The sequence below is a fragment of the Gorilla gorilla genome, chromosome 11 (genome assembly GCF_029281585.2).
Source record: "Gorilla gorilla gorilla isolate KB3781 chromosome 11, NHGRI_mGorGor1-v2.1_pri, whole genome shotgun sequence".
Taxonomy (NCBI): Eukaryota; Metazoa; Chordata; class Mammalia; order Primates; family Hominidae; genus Gorilla; species Gorilla gorilla.
Window position 1 is genome coordinate 99,239,188 of NC_073235.2, and position 26,490 is coordinate 99,265,677.

Below are 26,490 nucleotides of genomic sequence, written 5' to 3' on the forward strand. Positions count from 1 at the left end.
AGAAGAAATACCAATGGATGGTCAGACATGGTGGCTCACGCCTGTAATCCCAGCACTTTGGGAGGACAAGGCAGGCAGATCGCCTGAGGTCAGGAGTTCGAGACCAGCCTGAACAACATGGAGAAACCCTGTCTGTTGCGGGAAGTCAGGGACCCCAAATGGAGGGACCGGCTGAAGCCATGGCAGAAGAATGTGGATTGTGAAGATTTCATGGACATTTATTAGTTCCCCAAATTAATACTTTTATAATTTCTTATGCCTGTCTTTACTGCAATCTCTAAATATAAATTGTAAAGATTTCATGGACACTTATCACTTCCCTAATCAATACCCTTGTGATTTCCTAGGCCTGTCTTTACCTTAATCTCTTAATCCTGTCATCTCGTAAGCCGAGGAGGATGTATGTCGCCTCAGGACCATGTGATAATCGTATTAACTGCACAAATTGTAGAGCATGTGTGTTTGAACAATATGAAATCTGGGCACCTTGAAAAAAGAACAGGATAACAGCAATGTTTAGGAAACAAGAGAGATAACCTTAAACTGACCGCTGGTGAGCCGGGCAGAACAGAGCCATATTTCTCTTCTTTCAAAAGCAAATGGGAGAAATATCGCTGAATTCTTTTTCTCAGCAAGGAACATCCTTAGGAAAGAGAATACGTGCCTGAGGGTAGGTCTATAGACGGGCCCCCTGGGTGTGGCCGTCTTTTATGGTCTGTAGACTGTAGGGGTGAAATAGACCCCAGTCTCTCATAGTGCTCCCAGGCTTATTAGGAAGAGGAAATTCCCGCCTAATAAATTTTGGTCAGACCGGTTGCTCTGTCTCCTGATAAGATGTTATCAATGACAATGGTGCCCGAAACTTCATTAGCAATTTTAATTTCGCCCCGGTCCTGTGGTCCTGTGATCTCGCCCTGCCTCCATTTGCCTTGTGATATTCTATTACCTTGTAAAGTACATGATCTTTGTGACTGACACCCTATTCGTACACTCCCTCCCCTTCTGAAAATCCCTAATAAAAACGTGCTGGTTTTTGCAGCTTGTGGAGCATCATGGAACCTACCAACATGTGATGTCTCCCCCAGACACCCAGCTTTAAAATTTCTCTCTTTTGTACTCTGTCCCCTTATTTCTCAAGCCAGCCAATGCTTAGGGAAAATAGAAAAGAACCTACGTGACTATCGGGGCAGGTTCCCTGATACCTGTCTCTACTAAAAATACAAAATTAGCTGGGCATGGTGGCCCATGCCTGTAATCTCAGCTACTTGGGAGGCTGAGGCAGGAGAATCACTTGCACCCAGGAGGTGGAGGTTGTGGTGAGCTGAGATCAAGCCATTGCACTCCAGCCTGGGCAACAAGAGTAAAACTCCATCTCAAAAAGAAAAAAGACATACCAATGGCCAACAGATATATTTTTTTAAATGTTCAACATCACTAATCACCAGTGAAATGTACATCAAAACCACAATGAGATATTACCTCACCCTAGTTAAAATGGCTTGTTATCAAAAAGACAAAAAATAACAAGTGACAATGAGGATACGGAAAAAGGGGAATGCTAGCACACAATTGGTACAAATGTAAATTCGTACAGCCATTACGAAAAACAGACTGGAGGTCCTTCAAAAAACTACAAATAGATCTGCCATATGACCCAGCAATCTTACTGCTGTATATATTATCCAAAAGAAAGGAAATCAGTCTATCAAAAAGATGTCTGCATCCCCATGTTTACTGTAGCACTATTCACAATGGCCAAAATATGGAATCAACCTAAAGTCCATCAACAAGTGAATGGATAAAGAAAATGGTAATATATACACAATGGAATATTATGTAGACATAAAAAGAATGAAATTCTATCATCTGCAGCAACATGGATATAACTGAAGTACATTATGCTAAGTGATAAGTCAGGCATAGAAAGACAAATATTATACGCCCTCATTCATATCTGGGAATTTGAAAAGTTCATCTCATGGAGCTAGAGAATAGATGGTTACCAGAGGGTGGAAAAGGTAAAGAGGAGTGGAGGGATGAAGAAAGAATGGTTAATGGGTATAAAAATACAGTTAGAAGAAATAAGGTCTAGCGTTTGATAGCACTGCAACCTCTGCCTCCCGGGTTCAAGCGATTCTCCTGCCTCAGTCTCCTGGGCAGCTAGGATTACAGGCGCCCACCACCAAGCCTGGATAATTTTTTGTGTTTTTAGTAAAGACGGGGTTTCACCATATTAGCCAGGGTGGTCTTGAATTCCTGACCTCAGGTGATCCGCCCGCCTCGGCCTCCCAAAATGCTGGGATTACAGGCATGAGCCAGCGCCCTACCAGGATGACCATAGTTAATAATTTATTGTATATTTTAAAATAGCTAGAAGATTTGGAATGTTCCCAACACAAAGAAATGGTAAGTGCTTGAGTTGATGGATATCCTAATTATCCTGATTTGATCTTGACACATTATATGAATGTGTCAAAATATCACATGTACCCCATAAATAGGTACAATTATGTATCAACCAAATAAATTAAAAATAAAATACTTCTTAAAAAGTAATTTGAGGCCGGGTCCGGTGGCTAATGCCTGTAGTCCCAGCACTTTGGGAGGCTGAGGCGGGAAGATCATGAAGTCAGGAGTTCAAGACCAGCCTGGCCAACATAGTGAAACCCCATCTCTACTAAAAATACAAAAATTAGCTGGACACGGTTGCGGGTGCTTATAATCCCAGCTACTTGGGAGGTTGAGGCAGTAGAATCACATGAACCAGGGAGGTGGAGGTTACAGTGAACCGAGATCGCACCATTGCACTCCAGCCTGGGCAACAAGAGCAAAACTACGTCTCAAAAAAAAAAAAAAAAAAAAAAAAAAAGGCATTTGATAATATTAGGGCACTATTGTTAATTTTTTGATGTGTATTATGGGGTTAAATGTTTTGCCCCTTTTTACGTCATAAATACTAGCAAATTATTATATGAAGATAATTACACTGCTTGATTCCTATATGTATTTTAAAAAATGACGTAATCTGGGTAGACTCAAAAGTTATTCTTTCTATTAAAAATGACACTGATACAAAAGTGACAAGCTAAGAGAATGTTAATAATTTGCAGGTCTTAAGACCACAAATTGAAGGTCTCTGGACTAGCTTCCTCAAACTATTTGGGATTGGTGGTTGATAGTGGAAACGTAATAAAGATGCAGAGAAGGCTCATCATAAAATCACATGCTATTTTGGAGTTTTCAAGAACAGAATCGTAGCTACTATTACATGGCATAATTATAAAATAACAAATAAATAATAAAAAGGGAGTTCTAAGAACTCTCTTAATTATGTCTCCTGATTCAATATAACAGAATTATATATATAAACACATATGTGGAACTAACAGTTGTTCTACTTTAATATTCATAACAAAAGTAACTTAAAAATTAGAAGCATTCTTACCTGTTGAGAAAAGAGAATATAACTGTCCTCTATAAGCAAGAAGGATATTAGATACGACATAAGCAGGAAGAGCTCCACCATGAAATCTAACTACCTAAAAAACAGGTAAGTCAATGGGCAACTCCTGAATATTCATGTTAATAAGTGTACTTTCACATAAAATTTAAAAGTTGCTCTTCAATTTATACCTGACATGGCTACAAAGATATTTCCAGTAGTAAGTATCAAAAACTCTAAGTAAAATAAATGTTGAAAATACATAGCAAACTCAAAATGTATCTGAATTTTTCATCAAAGGCATAATAGAACATATAATTGAGTAGCATATACTACAAAACTGCTTTTCAGGACACACTGATTATTTAATACGTTCCAGGCATGACAGTAAACACCTTATATGCATTATCTCATGTCCTTCTCCCAATATCCTTTGAGGTAGTTCTTATCCCTATTCTATAGACAAAGAAATTCAGGCATCAGAGCCCAACTAACTTGTATAAGTTAAAACACAATAGGCAAGTTACTTAGCTTCCCCTCTCTATGTCTTTATCAGTAAATGGGGACAATACTAGTATGTACCTTATAGGTAGTTATTAGGATTAGACATGCATATTTGTGTAAGGCATTCAGAATATTAACTCATATATAACAAGTTATGAGAAAATGTTAATTGCTTTATTAACTTTTTATGTCCTTCACTGTGTTTGGAAATCTTATGGAACTACAAGTTTTAAAATCAGTGCCTAAGTTCATAACCATTACGTTATAGTGCCTCAAGTAATTCTATCAGCTCTCTATAAAATACATATAATAACAAAAACAAGCATTCCTATACACCAGTAACAGACAAACAGAGAGCCAAATCACGAGTAACTCCCATTCACAATTGCTACAAAGAGAATAAAATACCTAGGAATACAACTTACAAGGGATATGAAGGACCTTGTAAGGAAGGTCCTTACATATGAAGGAAACTACAAACCACTGCTCAAGGAAATAAGAGAGGACACAAATAAATGGAAAAACATTTCATGCTCATGGATAGGAAGAATCAATATCATGAAAATGGCCATACTGCCCAGAGTAATTTATAGATTCAATGTTATCCGCATCAAGCTACCATTGTCCTTCCTTCACAGAATTAGAAAAAAACTACTTTGTTTCATATGGAACCAAAAAAGAGCCAGCATAGCCAAGACAATCCTAAGCAAAAATAACAATGCTGGAGGCATCACTCTACCTGACTTCAAACTATACTACAAAGCTACAGTAACCAAAACAATATGGTACTGGTACCAAAACAGATATACAGACCAAAGGAACAGAACAGAGGCCTCAGAAATAACACCACACATCTACAACCATCTGATCTTTGACAAACCTGACAAAGACAAGCAATGGAGAAAGGATTCCCTATCTAATAAATGGTGTTGGGAAAACTGGCTAGCCATATGCAGAAAACTGAAACTGGACCCCTTCCTTAAAACTTATATAAAAATTAACTCAAGATGGATTAAAGACTGAAAGCAAGACCTAAAACTATAAAAACCCTAGAAGAAAACCTAGGCAATACCATTCAGGACATAGGCATGGGCAAAGACTTCATGACTAAAACACCAAAAGCAATGGCAACAAAAGACAAAATTGGCAAATGGGATCTAATTAAACTAAAGAGCTTCTGCACAGCAAAAGAAACTATCATCAGAGTGAACAGGCAACCTACAGAATGGGGGAAAATTTTTGCAATCTATTCATATGACAAAGGGCTAACATCCAAAATCTATAAAGAACTTAAACAAATTCACAAGAAAAAAACAAACAACCTCATCAAAAAGTGGGCGAAGGATATGAACAGACACTTCTCAAAAGAAGACATTTATGTGGCCAACAAACATATGAAAAAATCATCATATGTTTTTTTCATCATCGTCTGGTCATTAGAGAAATGCAAATCAAAACAACAATGAGATACCATCTCACACCAGTTAGAATGGCGATCATTAAAAAGTCAGGAAACAATATGCTGGAGAGGATGTGAAGAAACAGGAATTCTTTTACACTGTTGGTGGTAGTGTAAATTAGTTCAACCACTGTGGAAGACAGTGTGGCAATTCCTCAAGGATCTAGAACTAGAAATACCATTTCACCCAGCAATCCCATTACTGAGTATATACCCAAAGGATTATAAATCATTCTACTATAAAGACACATGCACACATATGTTTACTGCGGCACTGTTCACAATAGCAAAGACTTGGAATCAACCCATCAATGATAGACTGGATAAAGAAAATGTGGCACACATACACCATGGAATACTATGCAGCCATAAAAAAGGATGAGCTCATGTCCTTTGCAGGGACATGGATGAAGCTGGAAATCATCATTCTCAGCAAACTAACACAAGAACAGAAAACCAAACACTGCATGTTCTCACTAATAAGTGGGAGTTGAACAATGAGAACATATGGACACAGGGAGAACATCACACACCAGGGCCTGTCCAGGGGTGGGCGGCTAAGGGAGGGATAGCTTTAGGAGAAATACCTAATGTAGATGACGGGTTGATGGGTGCAGCAAACCAACATAGCATGTGTATACCTATGTAACAAACCTGCACGTTCTGCACATGTACCCGAGAACTTAAAGTATAATTTTTAAAAAAGCCTTAAGTTCTTTTAATGTCACATTATTAAAAGTAAATTTACTTTAAAGCATGTTCTCCACTCCACAGAATTTTTTTAGAACATGTATAGACTTCTCTGGCAACCTGAGGGAAACTATGGAAGTACAAGCTTACTACAAAACTTGCAGAAAATTTCAGAAAATTCAGGGTCTCCCTAAAGTCCCTCCATGAATTCCCAGGTAAAAAGAGAAGAGAAAAAATCAGAAAACGTACAGCCCATACTTGTGACTTATAGTTTACAGCTCTGCATGGAAGGTTGGGAAAGCTGAGTAAAAGGGAAAAGACCATTTTGCTACCTAATACCAAATCATACATGACAAGCTGGGAAATATACTCTACTTATCGAGAGTTAAGCAACATGGCAGGCTCAGGAGTCAGACTCCTGGATTTAGATTCCAGCTTTGCCTCTCACTAGCTCTGTGTCCTTGGGCAAGTTATTTTACTCCTCCATTACTTTCCCTTCTCTCTCTGTATATCCTCATCTGTAAAATGAGATAAACAGCACTTACCTCACAGGGATGTAAGGCTTAAATATGTTCACACTTGCATAAGGCATTTGGAATAGTAACTGGTACATGGTAACTGACTGGAAAATATTAGCTGTTATTGTTACCTTTAATGCCCTTCACTGTGTTTAGAATCTTGTAAGAGGTCCTACACAGAGCATTCTGAATATAAAATTTCTTTTAATGATAGAGGATCATCGTTATGAGTATTAAATGTTATACTGGGCTACAGATACAGCTGGGTATATAAGATACTACTAAACTTACAATCATAAACTGGCCTCCCTGTCTCATAGTCAAACTGTAGCCGTACTTAGTATTTAGTGCAGTATTTCTTCAAATTTTGACTTACATGCCAACATTGAAAAATTAAAATATTTCATCTAAAAATTCAGATTTATAGTTTCTCTTAAAAGCTGAAGATCTGGCAACACTGGACTTCATTACTGCACAGAAATGATTTACTAGCGTTTATGGAATTCTCTTGAGAAAGTAACTTTCAGTTCATGCTTTGCCCTCTTTTTCGTAAGAGCAGACTACAGAATATGTGAATATATTTTCCTCTTTCCTTTTTCAGAAAAAAATTTAACTTTATGAAAAGTTATCTATTGGAAGGCTGAAGTTTCTCTTTATTCATTTTCTCCAATCTTCTGTGACTGAATCAGCAACATTCAAAATATGTATTATTTTTTAAAACAAGTAAGATATACAACTTTCATTCATTCTCTTACTACCTACAAGCTACATTTTTAAATAAGCATGAAGGAAGAACATCTTACGTCTTTTCAATAATTTGAGAATTTAATTCAATTAATACAAATTATTTTTTTAATTTTTTTATAGAACTAAGCTTAAGCTTCAATAATATAAATTCTTTAATTGACATTTTAAAAAGAATCCACCTTTGATACTGTAACACCTGTACATCCTCAGTCTTTAGAAAGATTTCCACATCAAAACAAGAATACTAGGTCTGTCCTCTTTTGGTTTACAATTAGGCTTGACTCTAGTGTATCAAGCTGACTTGACTTTTCTTGTTACTAAACTGAATTATGAGACACAGGAATTATATGGATAAGAGAGTATGTTATATTCCTACCCCAAACCACTGTTTACAGTAATATGCCCTTTCACCATACTAAATATACAATAGTATGAATTGGAGAGATTTAATTGGTCCCTTAACACTTTTTTTTTTTTTTTTTTGAGATGGAGTCTCGCTCTGTCGCCCAGACTGGAGTGCAGTGGCGCGATCTCTGCTCACTGCAAGCTCCGCCTCTGGGTTCACGCCATTCTCCTGCCTCAGCCTCCCCAGTAGCTGGGACTACAGGTGCCTGCCACCATGCCCGGCTAATTTTTTGTATTTTTAGTAGAGACGGGGTTTCACCGTGTTAGCCAGGATGGTCTTGATCTCCTGACCTCGTGATCCACCCGCCTCAGCCTCCCAAAGTGCTGGGATTACAGGCGTGAGCCACCGCACCCGGCCCAACATTTTATAATATGTACTGTAATTATCCATGATGCTATTTTCCAACTTATACTAAGATTTTAATCTTCCCTTCCTAATTTAGCACAAAATTTCTATATATTAACTTAGAATTTTATAATGTTCACAAATTAATAATGATCATAATCTAGTTCTCACCAAGTTGCTCTGAGGATTAAATGAGATAATGCATATACAAAATGTTTCTAATTTAATTTTGCCTTGTGAGTTTTATTACAGTATTAAATGACTTAGAGTTAAAACAAAATTCTACTATGCCTGCATTGCAAAATACAACAGACCAAAAAAAAGTGAAAGTAATAAAGCTATAATACAAATTTGACTGAATATTAAAACTATATAACTTCCCTAACTAATCAATTGTTATCTTATTTATGTCCAGGTTGCACAATTGTGCAAATTATAGTGATGCTAAGTAATATCTATAGTTCTACTGCTTTATGCAGTATTTTTGTAATATTATTTGCTAATGAATTCAACACATTTATCTTTAATAGAATTTATGTTTACCTTTTACAAACTGAGCATGCACAATATAAAAAGTTATTTGAAAACATTCATTTATATGGCAGAGCCTACATATTTTATTGTACTATGAATTTATAGTGTAGTATGAGCAACATGAAATCTTTTTTCTTTTGCTTTCTTTCTTTTTTTTTTTTTTTTTTTTGAGATGGAGTCTCCCTTTGTTGCCAAGGTTAGAGTGCAGTGGCACAATCTCAGCTCACTGCAACCTCTGTCTCCCAGGTTCAAGCGATTCTCATGCCTCAGCCTCTTGAGTAGCCAGGACTACAGGTGTATGCCAGCACGCCTGGCTAATTTTTGTATTTTCAGTAGAGGTGGGGTTTCACCAGTTGGCCAGGCTGGTCTCGAACTCCTGACCTTAAGTGATCTGCCTGCCTTGGCCTCCCAAAGTGCTGGGATTACAGATGGGGGCCACCATGGCAAACCATGAAATTCATTTAGGCAAAAATATTAATTTGTTTGAGAATCAGGTATCAGCTCTCATTTTTTGGATGTATCAAACATGAAAGAATCACCTTAAAGCAGGGGTGGGCAAATATGGTCTGTGGGCCAAGAATAATTTTTGGATTTTATTCAAGTGTAAGAAGAATGAAAAAGAAAAAAGGAAGAAGACAGAAGCAACTACAGCAGTGGCAGTAGCAAAAGATACTGTATGTGGTCTGCAAAAAATTATTGATTATCCAGCCCCTTAGGGAAAAAGTCTACAACCCTTCCTTAGAGTTATCTATTCATGAAGCAGTAAATAATCAACCAGCCAGGAATCTCTTACCTGTCCAAGTATTTGTGAAAAGGAAGTCTTAACTGTCACCTAGTTTAAAACAATTATTGAAAAAAAAGGTTATTTTCCTCTAAACTCCTTTACATTTTATTAAATTGAGCACTTATGCATATCTCTAAGCATAATAATTGATTTTCTATAATGGTAAACCTTAAAGGCACTCAAGATCTTAAAGAATCTTCTGAACCACCATGCAAATTGTATTAAGTAGAGTGTTACTGTTTAGTATACTTTCCCACATATCTAATTATTTGACAGCTGAGTGAATGCTATTTTGCTCCTTTACTACCTAAAATATTTAATTAAGTAGAATATCTTATTACCATATCGTGCCAGCTAAAGAAATTTAAGCCAAAATAATATTTTAAAAAGAAATTCATCCTTAATTATCTCTACCATAAATACAACTTTTTGATAATTAGGAAGTCTATTTGATATTAGAAAGGAGATAAATATTTTTAGGGAAGTTTAAAATGATTTTGTCAAAATATGGACTTCTTGAAGATATGCAGTATTTGTAAAAAAAAAAAAATGGACATTTTGAGAGCATGCAGTAGTTGGAGTCAAATTTTTATCACAATTTTTTCTATTGCTTTAATATTATAAATATGAACATGCAAATTAAAAACTACTATGGCCCTGTAAAACCCTGAACTGTTAGAAACAGGATGCAAGATATCAAAGCAATAATAAATTCCATGAAATCTAAATTAATTCATAATATAAGTTCAACTGAAACTTGGCTGGAGGAACAGATTCTATTAATTTGACAAAATCAATCCTAGTTTATCCTTGAAAAGTTAGTTCTAACAAAGAATCCAAACATTTAAGCTTGGTTTAAAGCAGTTGAGCAGAAATAAAATATTTCACATAAACCAGAAGCCTATGTTGTCATAACCACTGAAATGAGTACTTTAACCACTTAAATCTGGAATCTAGGGGCTCTTCATTCATGAATCCATAAGTAACTAAAATGTTACTCTCAAGTCTATTCCCCTTAACACAAAGAGATGTACTTTGATTACAAAATAAACACAATAGGTATGAAATCACACATTTTAATGACTAGCAGAGCTTAAAATAATTAGTGAAAAGGAAAGAAGATCCTTAAGCTAACAACCAGTAGAGTAGACACCATTAAGTATCATGTCAGTTACTGCAGTAAGCCCATGTCAGCTGACCTCATGATGTTCTTCAATTTATAAAAAAGATTCTGGACTTGGGGCTTCCAAATTTAGAAGGTTAATCTACAGTCCCATTTTTTTGCTTTATCTTCTATTACTTATTAAGATGTATACATTTGCAAATGGCCCAGCTATGGAGATGCTAAGGTGGTGTTAATAGGAAAAATGAAGAATATTTAAAATATTTTAAATGCCTATTTTTTATATGCATTGGCTTCCATGCCACCATATATCTGAAGCTTATATAAAAAGAACATTTCTAGCTTATTCTACAACTAAATCTTAAAAATTAATCAAACATACAACTTACCTCGTACCGACAGTCTGATGACGTGTACATTTTAAATAATGCCACATGGGTATCGTTTTCTGGTTGAGCAATATGGAGTTTCAGAGAAATTTCTGTGGAAGATGGAGCCCTGAAGAGATAACTTAAATATCAATTCTCAAATACAAAATGCTGGTAAAGAGCCATGGCTAAGTTAATCCTCAGTACAATACAACTGAATAATGTAGAGGAAGCTAGGTGCCAGACACATAATTGTGGATGGGCACTTTTTCAATGATATCACAATTGTTTGAATGCTCCCTCTAGGACACAGGAGTTGCGAGAGGGTGGAAGGGGGTTCAGGTTCCAAGGAAGTAAAGTTTAAGTTCTCTATCATTTCATAAGAATACTATATATTAAATTATAGGAACAATGCTACATAAAGGATACATACATTTTACTGAGGCATTTTAATAATTCATGATTTAAATAAATAAACTAAGCAGAATATCTATTATTCAAAAACACCAAAGTTTAAAGTAAATTCTTTCAAATACTTACTGTGCAATGGTTAGTGAATCTTCGTAAGACCAAGGAATATGAAGTCTATAGATACTGGTTATTTCTTCTGTTAAAACATTAAAAAAATGTATTATTAACAACATGTTACCCTAAATGTTACATAAACTACTATAATATCTAACTAATTATACAATTGTCCATTTCATTAAAAAAATCAGTACAGGTTATATTACATGATAAAAAATTATGGCGAATTCCTAAATAATAATGCTTTAATTAGATTTATAATAGATATTACAGTAGATAGGCAGTATTAAGAAAGTGGAAAAATACTAAATAACCAAATCTGAATTACTACTATAAGACATAAAGATATATGGCATTTTTAAAATGTGGATATTTAAAGTGAAACAGATAAAAATGCTTTACTGTTAAGAAAGGGTCTATGTTAAATCCCCTGGAAATATAAACAACTTTTCTGTTATAAATTTAATTTTACTTCACATAAAAATATATGGAAGAATAAGTATTATAGAAAATTTGAGTTAACACCTATTGAGTCTTCAAATGACAATATTATTTTCTATACAATTTTTAGAAAACATATTTACCTTTGACTGCTGAGCACTTGCTTACCACGTTGATTTTAAAAGCTTGGTATATCTAATAGAGTTTGACCACAAAAACAAAATATAAAGGTTTACTTGTATGTTAAAGTAAACATTAAAGTAAAATCAAATCCTTTTTCTTGTAGTCAGGATTAATTACCTGTCCAAAGTTCAGAAGCTCTAGATTGTAGTATAGGCCATTTGTATTTAACACCACTTTCCTTGAAGACAATCCTGTTGAATTCAAAGTACTGTATTACTTAGAATATCAAGGAAGTTTTTAAAAACATACTGATTATTTAATTAGCATTAAGACAATGCCAATAATTAAAAATTTATTTACAGGTTTTCACTTCTGTATGGAGTTAACTCCTAAAAATCTAATCTCCCAGCAATAAACTCTGGACAAAATAAATTTTATTACTTCCAATCACATCTATCTGCTTTTAAAAAAGTCAGGTATATAATTCCAATTTCAGAAAGGTGTACTTTCTTGGTAGATCTTTTATTTTACAAGCTTCTTATCTTCAATGATATGGGTGATTCAGAATTGTCATTTCTGTATTGTTCTGGGTAGTTTTGTACCAAAACAAAGGGTAGGGAGAAAAATAAAAATCCTAAAGTTTTGCCAAGTAACACAGATTCTTTTCATAAATAAAATGTAAAAAAAATATTTAAAGGGCACAGGAGCCAACGTAAAAAAGTTCCCAATATTCAAAGCTAGAATAACTTAAATCAAAAATATATATAATGATAGAATTGGATTATAGCCCGATGAATAAAATAGATATCTCTGAGTCCATAGTGACATAAATAAAAATTGAATAAATAAATAATGGGGGAGAAGGGTCTACTTTATCTCAGGAAGAATTCCACTAAATGTAGAATACCAGAGTGATATTTGCTAAGTACTAGATGAACCAATGGATGCTAAAAATAGTGGGTTATTCTAAAGAAAAACAGGACATTTATATATTCTCAAAGTATGTCACCCCAGATATTTATTAATTACAAAAGGAAAAAGCAATAACATTATAGTGGGGAAATCTAGCAGGCACCACCTTAACCAAGAAAGGAAAATTAACATAACTAGTAATTAGAGATATCAGTATCACGTATACTCAATATGATATAGTAGAAAATCCTCATTGCTTCTGTGGTATTTTGGCAAAAATACATAACCTCAATCTAATCATAAGAAAGTATTAGGCTGGGCACGTTGGCTCATGCCTGTAATTCCGGCATTTTGGGAGGCCAAGGCAGGCTGATTTCTTGAGTCCAGGAGTCTGAGACCAGCCTGGGCAATATGGTGAATCTCTGTCTCTACAAAAAATACAAAAAAATTAGCTGAGCATGGTGTCACATGCCTGTAGTCCTAGCTACTCAGGAGGCTGAGGTGGAAGGATCGCTTAAGCCCAGGAGGCAGAGGTTGCAGTGAGCTGGGATCATGCCACTGTACTCCAGCCTGGGTGACAGAGTGAGACCCTGTTCCCCACTCGCCCCACAAAAATGAAACAGACAACTCCAGATAAGGAACATTGTACAAAATAATTGAACAGTATTCTTCAAAGGTTTCAAAGTTGTGAAAGACAAGGAAAGACTGAGGAACTGTCACAGATTATAGGAGATTTAGGAGTCATGACAACTAAATGCAGTGTGGAAACCTGGATAAGCAGGACATCTGTGGAAAAACTGGTGAAAAACAAATAAAGCCTGTAGTTTAATTAACAGTATTGCACCAATGCTAATTTCTTAGTTTAAAAAAATTGTATTGTGTTTATGTAGAAGGTCAACCTTAGGGAAATGTGGGTGAAGGACATACAGGAACTCTTTTGTAACTTTTCTGTAAATCTAAAATTATTTCAAAATAAAGTTTAAAAGAATATTTAGAGAAATCTTGAAACCTTCTTATACAAATAACAATTTATAACTCTATATTAAAATTGTATTAAAAGGGCCAATAGGATAAATTTCACATAAGAATAGACACACAGACACATATATACACACACGCAATTACCTGCAAATGTATGTGATTATGGAAGTTCACTTCTCAGAATATGACTGCTAGCCCAATGAGAATAAAACCACTGAACCACATCATATAGTTATTCTAAGAACTATACTTGAAATATTCAACATTTGATATTACAAAGCTCTGCTTTACTGCAACTCTGTTAAAAATAAAAGCAATTCTTATGCTTTCCAAAAACAAAGTACTTACCAAAGGAAAAAAGATGAGTTACAGGAAGCTGTATGTATCTTTTCTCTTTTTTAAAGAATTCACAATCTACAACAAACTGAAATATAAAACATTGATTTATTAGAAAAAGTAAGTTAAATTTACAGTAAAGTATCTTTACTTGATGTTTGAGTGGAAAATAAAAGTCTATAAACCTCAGCTTTGGAGAAAGTATCATCTATTACACTATAATTCTGCCTATACTTAAGTGGCAAGAATTTCTCAAGGAGAGATACTATGCTGAGAAAACTTGATATACAAGCTTAACTTAATAGATAAATTATTCGAGGGCCATTTCTAGAACAACAGATTCATAGCAGTTTTTTTATAGTTAGCTTTAGGTGTTTGCATAAGGACAGTAAAGGATGGATGAAAGTATTACCAGCCTAGGCTAATTCAAGATTAGTTAAAGATTTAGATACTATGTCTCTTAATACTTTCATAGTCAAAAGGAAAATGTGATTTTGTTTTATATCTTTTTGAAAAATCCTGTATTTATTAAAGATAGTCTAATTAGACTATAAAAGGCTGCTGGAGAAATACTGCCATTCATTGACACATGGCTAATGTTATTTGTGGAACACTATTTCAGGTTAAACAGTTATCACAGTAAGTGGAAAAAAGGTTTACTATGTATGAAGCCAGAAAAAGAAATGCTTTTCAAAAAAGTAAAACTATAATGTGACACCTGCATCATTATAATTTTTTGTAGTGACATTTCTTTTTACATAACATTTCTATTAGCTGCATAAGAAACTCTGCTCTCACTTATCTGCAAGAACTGTTTCTGGTAAAGGAATAATTTCATTAAAATAATCTCTACAATGCAATAATATTATTTTGATCTACGGAAGCTAAAGAAAAATTAATCTGATGCATAACTGTAGCTAGCAAGTAGTTTGCTGTCTACAAAAGTGGAAAGCTAGTGGGGTCTATCCTAGGCTTTTCTAATAACTATACTTTGGATTTGTCTGAAGCAGTATTACTTTGTTTGCCTCTTGGGTAGATTTTTGATTGTTTTCAAAACTGAAAAACAGACAGGGAAATTGCTATTAGATTAATCCATACACTTGGGGGAATAAAAGAAAAAACTTTTAAGGGGTTTTGCTTTATTTCTCCCTCCTTACAAGGCAAAGAACACAGTCAGATATTTTCATTATAGAAAACAGCTGCTAAAAGATTATAGAAATCATTTACTGAACAGGATTATTCATTACATTTTTTACAAAGTACTTTTGGATAAGCCTATATCAGACAGGGAAGCAGTTTTTAAAAGCAATTTCATTACTTTGAACAAGTTTAAAATAATATAATTTTCATTATTGCTTTAAAAATTTGGCTATGCCTTTAGTTTTGCATAATGACAAAAACCCTACCCAAGAAAGAGAAAATTCAAAGGCCTGTCTCTGAAACACCCAAGACAAGTAAATTTCTAATGGGTTTAATTATTTTGTTTTCTGTTACAAAAAAATGCAGCTAAATTCCATATTTGCATTTCTAAAAATATACTGACAGAAGTTGACTCAAAAATATTTTACACTATTTGAATATATGTCATGTTCTGATGATGAGCTATACATAGACATGCAAAAATTATGAAAGACTTAAGTTATAATTCTAGTGAGACGGGGTTGTACAACAGTAGAGTCAGCAGTGTTACTTTCCAAAGAGCATTAAGATGCATTACATATTTATTAGGCTGCTAAGACTGTCTATTTGCAGAAAGGCTCATTAATTTCTTGGAATAACCAGAGAGGGCCTTTTCAAGTTTGAGAAAAATGTTATTAGATTCATTCGAAACCAGCTTACCTGCCAGAAAAACCCTTTAAGAGAGCTTTTAGTATTGAAGATGCTGAATTACCTCTCACTTGAGCTAAGCAAAACAGAACAATGAATCCATTATAAGGTACTTGTGAGATTTAGTCATTGAGATGACTCCCAACTACATCCCCCTTTTCCTTTCTCTATTTCTCCTACATTTTTCTGATTATTTTGGCTACAAATCTTATGAACCTTCTCAGTCAATAAACATTTTCTTGAGCATTTATGCAGTAGTCACTGAAGGTTGAGGATGCAAAGTAGAATAAAACCTATCTGTTCATTACTCTTAAAGAGTTCACAATGTGGTCATGGCAACTGAGACATAAATAAATTATAATTCAATATAATAAATTTTTCAAAGAAGTTATAAAGTATCATGAGAATAAGTAAAAGATTACTGGGGGACTCTGGAAAAGGGAAAAAAGGACATGGGTTGGATCTTGAAGAGTAAGTTTGCTGGGTGAAATAGGAAAAGGGGAGTCCAAAGGGCCCTTTACCTCCATTTTCTTTCTTACCCACTAATTCTATCAAAATCACCATTCTTTTCTTTCTATTCCCACTTCCCTAGTACAAGCTGAGGATCCCTTATCCAAAATGCATGGAAGTAGAAGTGTTTGATTTTTTTCAGATTTTGGAATATTTGCCTATACATAATGACATATCTGGGGGATGGAACCCAAGTCTAAACACAAAATTCATTTATGTTTCATACATATCTTACACACTTAGTCTTAAGGTAATTTTTATATTTTTAATAACTTTGTGCATGAAACAAAATTTTGACAGTTTTGACTACATCTCACCACATGAGGTCAGGGGTTGAATTTTCCAATTGTGGTGTCAGGTTGGCACTCAAAAAGTTTTAGATGGCGCGTCCTCATTATTATAGCAATGAGTATCCCCACCTGTCAGAAAGTTTTTAGAGTTTGGATTTTTGGATTAAGGGTGCTCAGTCTGTACAAGCCCCTTATGAGGTACCTAGTCTGTTTCTGATCTATTCTACAGCATAAGGAGATTAATCTTCCCAAATAAATGATTTCTGATACCATTACTACTATAGTTAAAAATCTTATGGCTTCCTACTGACTTCTGAATTCCATAAAGTCCTGAATCCTCCAATCAAAACTTTCACAATATGGCCATGAACTAATTTTCCAGACTTTTCCTCCACTACTATTCAAACCCATCGTGGCCATCCTTTCAAAATTATTATTTACTTATTCACTGTTTTTCAAATATACTTCATGCTTTGCTCTGTTGCTTTGTCTAAACAGTGCTGTCCATTATAACTCCTGGCAATGATGTCACTATTGAGCATCTGGAATGTGACTAGGACAACTAGGGAACAGAATTTTTTATTTTATATTAACTTAAATTGAAATAGCCACATGTGCTAGTGATTCCTGTATTGACAGCATGGCTCTACAATGTTCATTCTTCCTATAAAAATCCTAACTACCCGTTAAGGCCATTTTGTTTTATTTTATTTCATTTTAAAAGTGGGGTCTCATTATGTTGACCGGGCTGCAGTACAGTGGCTATTCACAGGCATAATCATAGCATACTACAACCTCCACCTCCTGGGTTCAAATGATTCTCCTGCTTCAACTTCCCAAGTAGCTGGGATTACAGGTACTTGCCACCATGCCCACTTGAAAGCCATTTTAAATATCACCTTATTATAATGCCATTCTTTTTATGTACTTGCTATATTCTGGTTTGTGTTATGTGTATTTGGGTAGTTCTTTTTCCACTCTTCCCTCTGCTCCAGTTACATTTCTCTCCCCCTTCCCAATAGTATGTAGCTTTTTAAGAACAGGGTCTTGTCAGCCAGGCGTGGTGGCTCACACCTGTAATCCCAGCACTTTGGGAGGCCAAGGTGGGCGGATCACCTGAGATCAAAAGTTCAAGACCATCCTGGCCAGCATGGCAAAATCCCATCTCTACTAAAAATACAACAATTAGCTCGGTGTGGTAGCATGCGCCTGTAGTCCCAGCTACTTGGGAGGCTGAGACAGAAGAATCACTTGAATCCAGGAGGTGGAGGTTGTAGTGAGCCAAGGTTGTGCCACTGCACTCCAGCCTGGGTGACAGAGCAAGACTCTTTCTCAAAAAAACAAAACCAAACCAGGGTCATGTCTTCATTTGTGTGCCTCCTATAATTCCTGGTACATAGCCTTGTACTTAAAGGGTACCTAATAATTCCTAGGTTTTGCACCTATGAATTATTATTATGTGCCTAATAATTCATAGATTTTGAAAGACTGATTGATAAACTGGAACCAGTTCTCACTTGGAACAAAGAAACTTGGGTTCATTCTGCTTAGTTCAAGTTAGAGTAGATGATCCTAATAATTTAACAGTCTTAGGTGGATCATCAAACTGGCTACTGTTTTAGATAAACTCTGTGCAGAAAAACTCATTGAAAAAGAACTGTAAAATTTAGCATGTGTCTCCAAAACATTCTAATAACAATCTTAACCCACTTGTTACCTTACTTCCATGAACAGATGGTACATAAACAACAAGATGAGACAAAGATGGATAGTCTTGAAGTCTTAATGTCAGATACTAAAATAAAAAAAGAAAGAAACTACTTTTATTTCTTAGAGATTAATGCATGTTTAAAGAAAAATAAATAACACTTATTTCTTACTTAATTCGTTATCTTAAAAAGCAGGCTTCCAATTTATGTTCAGTACTTCATAAAATGCTCATGTTTACATTTCCAGGTCAATAATCCTGTTGAAAATCAAGTTCCTAATAATTATTATGCTAAATAGGAACCGCCAAAAATATTCTTTGGATCCCTTCACATAAAACAAATGACATTTAACATTAAATTTAATTATTGTCTATAATTATTTCCAAATTTGGTGTCTTTCTTTTTATAATTTGGTTATTTGTTACATATAGTATCACAGTATTGTTTCTACATTTATTTTGGTAGTATATAACAAAAAACATTCAATAGCTGATGAATGAATAAATGCTAAATATAATGAAAGAGTTACAATTTAATCTCAAATTATTTTGATCTAGCCCAAGTAGTAAAGAGTTGCTGTCTAATGGCATATCTGCACATCATCCCCTGGAATTTATTTAGCAAATGATAAAGACAAGTATGTCTAAATAATGCACCTCACCAAATGAGTAACTATTTATTTCTCAAAATTAAGACCAGTCCTATAGTCCATATTTTGAGGAATGAATTGGTAGAAGACTGCTCTATTTAATGAAAAGCCAAGGCACCAAATACAGGTTTTTTTGTTTTCTTTCTTGTTTTAATTTAACTTTTATTTTAAGTTCAGGGATAGATGTGCAAATTTGTTACACAGGTAAACTTGTGTCATGGGGGTTTGTTGTACAGATTATTTCATCACCCAGGTACTAAGCCTAGTTACCCACTAGTTATTTTTCCTGATTCTCTTCCTCCTCCTACTCTCCACCCTCCAATAGGCCCGAGTGTGTGTTGTTCCCCCTACATGTCCATGTGTTCTCATCTTTCAGCTCCCACTTATAAGTGAGAAGATGCAGCATTTGGTTTTCTCTTCCTGCATTCATTTGCTAAGGATAATGGCCTCCAGTTCCATCCATGTTCCTGCAAAGAACATGATCTCATTCTTTTTTATGGCTGCATAGTATTCCATGGTGTATATGTAATACATTTTCTTTATCCAGTCTACTATTGATGGGAATTTAGGTTGATTCCATGTCTTTGCTATCGTGAATGGTGCTGCAATGAACACACATACATGTGTCTTTATAATAGAATGCTTTATATTCCTTTGGGTATACACCCAGTAATGGGATTACTAGGTCGAATGGTATTTCTATTTTTAGGTCTTCAAGGAATCTCTACACTGTCTTCCACAATGGTTGAACTAATTTACACTCCCACTAACAGCATGTAAGTGTTCCTTTTTCTCTGCAACCTCGCCAGCATCTGTTATTTTTTGACTTTTTAATAATAGCCATTCTGACTGGTGTGAGATAGTATCTCACCGTGGTTTTGATTTGCATTTCTCTAATGGTCAGTGATGTTGAGCTTTTTTTCCATATAACTGTTGGCTGCATGTATGTCTTCTTTTGAAAAGTGTCATTTCATGTCCTTTGCCCACTTCTTAATGAATTGTTTTTATCTCGTAAATTTGTTTAACTTCCTTATAGATGCTGGATATTAGACCTTTGTCGGATGCAGAGTTTGCAAAATTTTTCTCCCATTCTGTAGATTGTCTGTTCACTCTGTTGATAGTTTCCTTTGCTGTGCAGAAACTTTTTAGTTCAATTACATCCCATTTGTCAATTTTTGCTTTTGGTATCATCATCATGAAATCTTTGCCCATTCCTATGTCCAGAATGGTATTGCCTAGGTTGTTTTCCACATTTTTTATAGTTTTGGGTTTTACACTTAAGTTTTTAATCCATCCTGAGTTAATTTTTGTATATGGTGTAAAGAAGAGGTCCACTTTCAACCTTCTGCATAAGGCTAGGCAGTTATCCCAGCACCATTTATTGAATAGGAAAACTTTTCCCCATTGCTTGTTTTCGTCAAGTTTGTCAAAGGTCAGAGAGTTGTGGGTGTGTGGCCTTATTTCTGGGTTCTCTATCCTATTCCATTGCTCTATGTGTCTGTTTTTGTACCAGTACCATGCTGTTTTGGTTACTGTAGCCCTGTAGCATAGTTTGAAGTCAAGTAGTGTGATGCCTCCAGCTTTGTTCTTTTTGCTTAGGATTGGTTTGGCTTTACTGGGCTCTTTTTTGGTTCCATATGAATTTTAAAATAGTTTTTGCTAGTTATGTGAAGAATGTCCATAGTAGTTTAATAGAAATAACACTGAATCTATAAATTGCTTTGGACAGTATGGCCATTTTAATGCTATTGATTCTTCCTATCCATGGTCATGGAATGTTTATCCATTTGTTGATGTCATCTCTGATTTATTTGAACAGTGTTTTGTAATTCTCCTTGTAGAGATCTTTTATCTCTCTGATCAGTTGTATTCCTAGGTCTTTTATTCTTTTTTTGGCAATACTGGATGGAACTACATTCCTGATTTGGCTCTTGGCTTGACTGTTGTTGGTGTCAATAGGAATGTTAGTTATTTTTGCACATGGATTTTGTATCATGATACTTTGCTGAAGTTGCTTAACAGCTTAAGGAGCTTTTGGGCTGAGACGATGGAGTGTTCTAGATATAGGATCACATCATTTGCAAACAAAGATAATTTGACTTCCTCTCTTCCTATTTGGATGCCCTTTATTTCTTTCTCTTGCCCGATTGCCCTGGCCAGGTCTTCCAGTACTATGCTGAATAGGAGCGGTGAGAGAGGGCATCCTTGTCTTGTGCTGGTTTTCAAGGGGAATGCTTCCAGCTTTTGCCCATTCAGTATGATGTTGGCTGTGGGTTTGTCATTAGATGGCTCTTATTACTTTGAGATATGTTCCTTCAATACCTAGTCTACTGAGAGTTTTTAACATGAATGGGTGTTGAATTTTATCAAAAGCCTTTTCTGCATCTATTGAGATAATGATGTGGCTTTTGTCTTTAGTTCTATTTATGTGATGAATCACCCAAATACAGTTTTTAATCGAGTTTTGTTCTGGAAGTATGTGTGGGGTGGGAGTGGTTATATGTTCTAACAATATGTTTGCATTAAACATTTCTAAAGACACTTAGCTTTCCCCAAATCTTCTTGAGAAGCACCAATGTGGGCAAGGAGGACAGAGATGCTCAAGCTAAAGAACCATTAATGAGTAGCCTTCTAACAATCTGACCAGATTCATGTGGGATGTTTATCAAACATAAACTCCTGGGCTTCACCCCGACTTAGCAAAGTCCCTGTGACAGACTCATATGTTCTAATGTAAATTAAAGAGCCTTAAAAGGGCCACATAAGCCACAGCTACAGGCAGCTAAGACCCACCAGACAAATGGTAGCTAATATGAAACATTAATTAGGAAGCACTTGGATAATCTGTGCAGCTATCCACTCTAATGGCTTTTAAGTATTTATTCTCAACAATGGCCAAGTGTTGAATTTATACATGCTTTGATGGAGGGCTCCATCTATTTATTAAAAGTTCAGTCCACAGAAATGCCTAACAATGATATAATTCTCATCTGACATTACTTTTATTGAGATATTAATATGAATAAAATTTACAAAATTTATTTGCTTTAGTCATCCCTTCAATTTCAAAGCAAAATAATTTTGTGTGCTGTTTATAAATGGCTAATACATATTACATTTAATTTTGACTTTCATTAAAATAAAAGATCTATCCTCCTAAGCTGAGAACACACAAGATTGCAGAATGCTATAATACTTGTTTTCTAACTTCTCTCTTTCAGCATTTGCCATGAAAAGTAGACAGCTGAAATAGCTTGTTCTCCTGCTGTTCAGCCAGCTGTTTCTTCCATTCAGAACAAACAACATAGGGACCTATTGTTTGATATAGAGACTGATTAATCTTTGGAGATTTAAAAGAATAATATAAAAATTTTATGATTTAAGAAATACCTTTTAAAACATAGGAGCAAAGTACATTTTATTGGGTTTTTAATAATTTATTTCTTCTTAATCTTTATAGGCTGGATAGAACATCCAAATTAATCTATACAATTCATCCACGTAATAAAAAAATCACCTATACCCCTCAAGCTATTGAAATAAAAAAATAAGTTGAGGAAATATTTAATAACACCTTATAAATGAGTGTGCAGTAAGTATATCCTAACACTTTTGTTTGTTTTGATCCTGGTTAGGATAGTACCAGTGAGAAACCTTAAAAATGTTCAAGAGTCAATTTACTTTCCTACCATATTTGTTTGATAAACACAAGGTCACATGAATGAATATGTACAAATAAGATTGACCAAGGTGACAAAAAAATTGCAACCATTTCAAAGTGAAGTGTGACTTGCAATTATTTCTTCTGTCACCATTCCTCTCTGTTAGCATAAGTTTCTCATTCTCTGTTTGTATAGTATAGAGTTGACTATTCATACAAATAATTATAAGCATTCATGAGCAAGAATAACTAACTTAATTGGAGTTAATCGTGAAATAATTGGAAACCACCAGATGATTTCACTTTCAAGTCAATGAATGAGTCTAGGATTCATTATGAAACTATATTTTTAAAGTACAGATTTACCTGAAGACTGAAAACTATCAATCCGGATAAAACTTTATCAGTTACAATAAATACAATTTGGAAATTAGAATACATATTTTCATCACATTTTAGGATTATTTTGCTTTTTCAACAATAGATTTTGAGACTGCGCAAATAAGCCCTTTATAAAAGAACTTGCTGACCTACCAGAGTTGCTTAATCAAATCACAAACAACTATTAAATAAATCCCTGCTGTGACTTATCACCCTGGAGAGCACTAGATAAACTAGTTATTTGAGTGCTTGACCATGTATCATATCTGTTTGAGATGTCCACTTCCCAACTGCAGGCCCTTCCTCCCAAAATGAGTTCTAAGTATACTAACTCAGCTCATATTTTAAGGCAGGCCATTCAAACATATCCTCAAATTGAATGTTAGAAATCCATCCAGTTCTTTTTGTATGAAGTTATAATATACAGAGATTTAGAGGACTGTTAACTTATAGTTTTTATCTCTGAAAGTAAAAAAAAATAAATAACACTAATTGTATGTTATTCCCTATCAAATGTATTTCTAGAGAAAATATTTTTAAATGTAGGTTAGTAAATCTCAAGTTTATTTAATACCAAGATAAGCTAATGAAAGAGAATATTTTAAAATGTATATAGATTCAAGTATTTTTTTCAACTGAATATTAAAATTCTGAAGCCATAATTTACCTTAATTGTTGGCAGCAGTTCAGCTTTCCATGATAAATCAACCCCTTGCAGGCTTTGAAATAAATATGAAAATATAATTAAAGGACAAATATATGGAAGTATTATAAATTATAAATAAGATTCAGAGGAAAAAGAAACCATCTCTACACCTAGTAGAGATGTCTATTGAGTCTAATCCAATATACTCTGTCCACATATTTCCCTTAGCAACAAAAATGTTTTTCCTAGCTAATTTCAATGTTTGCAAAAATTACTAGTATATTCATTTCCTTTACTTTTCATTTTAAAAACAATATTATAATTTCATATAGCATCAAAATGAAAATAACAATGTATGAAACTATTCTAAAAGTGTGGTTTCCGAGTATTGTTTATGTTGAGATAAATGAACATGCATTCAAAAGACTTACCACATAGAAGTGCTGTTTATGCAAGCAAAAATCCAACTATTTGTATCCTGTTGATGAACAGCACAAAACAAAACACACTAAGTATTGTAGAAAATAATTACACAAAACAAACACCCATTTTCAACACTTTTTATTGTTATATGATAGGGTGACTAGGAGCAAGTGAAACATAAATAACAGCTTATTGTTGAGAAACATATCCAAGATGTTCTCAAAGTCAAATAAATCAAGGATGGGTAAAGAAGTCTAATGTCAACATTGATAGGTAAGCAGTTATCCTGGAGCCAAGAGTATGAGAAAGACTGCCCTGACTGGTTATCTCTCTCTTTTTTTTTTTTTTTTTTTTTTGAGATGGAGTCTTGCTCTGTCACCCAGGCTGGAGTACAGTGGCACGACCTTGGCTCACTGCAACCTCCTCCTCCTGGGTTCAAGTTATTCTCCTGCCTCAGCCTCCCAAGTAGCTGGGATTACAGGTACCCACCACCATGCCCGGCTAATTTTTGTATTTTTAGTAGAGACGAGGTTTCACCATGTTGGCCAGGCTGGTCTTGAACTCTTGACCTCAAGTGATCTGCCCGCCTCGGCCTTCCAAAGTGCTAGGATTATAGGTGTGAGCCACCACGCCTGGCCATCTTTCTACAGCATATCACCTAAGTATTTCTAATTATTGAACCAAAATTTTCAGATTTCAGTAATGTCCATACTTTAATTCAATAGTTATATAGTAAGTAATCTACATTTTTTAAATGAAGAATGAGAAGCTGGAGGTAGACTTTTATACAAACATAAATCCAGAGTCAAGCAATTTAAAATAATTTATATACTGTGTTTTACTTTATCGTTTGAGTTTCCATCTGGTTACCAGCAAATAACTCCCTTTTTTTTTGAGACAGAGTCCTGCTCTGTCGCCAGGCTGGAGTGCAGTGGCACAATCTCGGCTCACTGCAACCTCTGCCTCCTGGGTTCAAGCGATTCTCCTGCCTTAGCCTCCAGAGTAGCTGGGACTACAGGGGTGTGCCACCACACACAGCTAATTTTTGTATTTTTAGTGGAGACGGGATTTCACCATGTTGGCCAGGATGGTCTCCATCTCTTGACCTCATGATCCGCCCGCCTCAACCTCCCAAAGTGACCAGCAAATAACTTCTATACAACCAAGAATGTGTTGGACTAAAGCCCAATTCCAAGGGCTCCAGACTAAAGCGGTTATGATTCATCAGCACAGGATGGAAATGCTGCAGAGATGATTGTGACATTTTAACATATTCTGTATTCAGCTTTAGTCAATTAAAAGCAGTGTGACCGCACCGTGGGAGGCCAAGGCAGGCGGATCACGACATCAGGAGATCGAGACCCTCCTGGCTAACACGGTGAAACCCCGTCTCTGCTAAAAATACAAAAAATTAGCTGGGCGTGGTGGCGGGCGCCTGTAGTCCCAGCTACTCGAGAGGCTGAGGCAGGAGAATGGCATGAACCTGGGAGGCGGAGCTTGCAGTGAGCCGAGATCGCGCCACTGCACTCCAGCCTGGGCGACAGAGCGAGACTCCATCTCAAAAAACAAAACAAAACAAAACAAAAACAAACAAACAAAAACAGCAGTGTGACCTGAGATTTTAACTGCAACTTTTAAGGAAGTAAGAGCAATGTTCTGAGATATGATTATCTAACTAGTGAAATCCTACCAAGACATAAGAGGATAAGAAGCACTGCTCACATAGCTACATAAATTTGTCCTTTGAATCACAGATAGGACAACCAAGAAATCAATGCTTTTATTCAACTGATACTTATAAAGTCCATTCTATGGCCAAGGAATGATATACTAAGCCCTCAGGGAAAATGATGAATCAGGCAGACATAGTCTCTGCTCTCATTCAGCTTACATAAAATGTTAAGACATTTTTCAGGAATATATAAAAGAAAGCTGACAGGAAACAAATAAAAAAGTGTGGTGTTTCTCTGTAGGCAAAATACTTGTGTGAGTCCTGTATCAGTTACCTGTACTTCCCAGAACAATAATGTGACATTAAAGAAGCAAGACAACAGAACAGATCTGCACAGCCTGGACACAGAAAATCTAGCAGCCTGTAAAGATCCAACCCATTTTTGTAAAGGGTTTTTGCCGCTACTAAGAAGGGGCCTATC

General features: G+C 35.1%; 1 protein-coding gene across 1 annotated transcript in view; it reads right to left on the minus strand.

Moving 5' to 3' along the window:
- PGAP1 (post-GPI attachment to proteins inositol deacylase 1) overlaps positions 1-26,490 on the minus strand; it is an 87,767-nt gene that overhangs the window by 28,538 nt on the left and 32,739 nt on the right. Inside the window, exons 11-20 of the mRNA XM_004032992.5 lie at positions 24,346-24,392; positions 23,936-23,987; positions 18,586-18,663; positions 14,254-14,329; positions 12,190-12,263; positions 12,033-12,084; positions 11,461-11,527; positions 10,942-11,050; positions 9,439-9,477; positions 3,446-3,539 (exon numbers count right to left, since the gene is read on the minus strand). Coding sequence (XP_004033040.1) covers positions 3,446-3,539; positions 9,439-9,477; positions 10,942-11,050; positions 11,461-11,527; positions 12,033-12,084; positions 12,190-12,263; positions 14,254-14,329; positions 18,586-18,663; positions 23,936-23,987; positions 24,346-24,392 — 688 coding nt within the window. The remainder of the gene's footprint in view (positions 1-3,445; positions 3,540-9,438; positions 9,478-10,941; positions 11,051-11,460; positions 11,528-12,032; positions 12,085-12,189; positions 12,264-14,253; positions 14,330-18,585; positions 18,664-23,935; positions 23,988-24,345; positions 24,393-26,490) is intronic.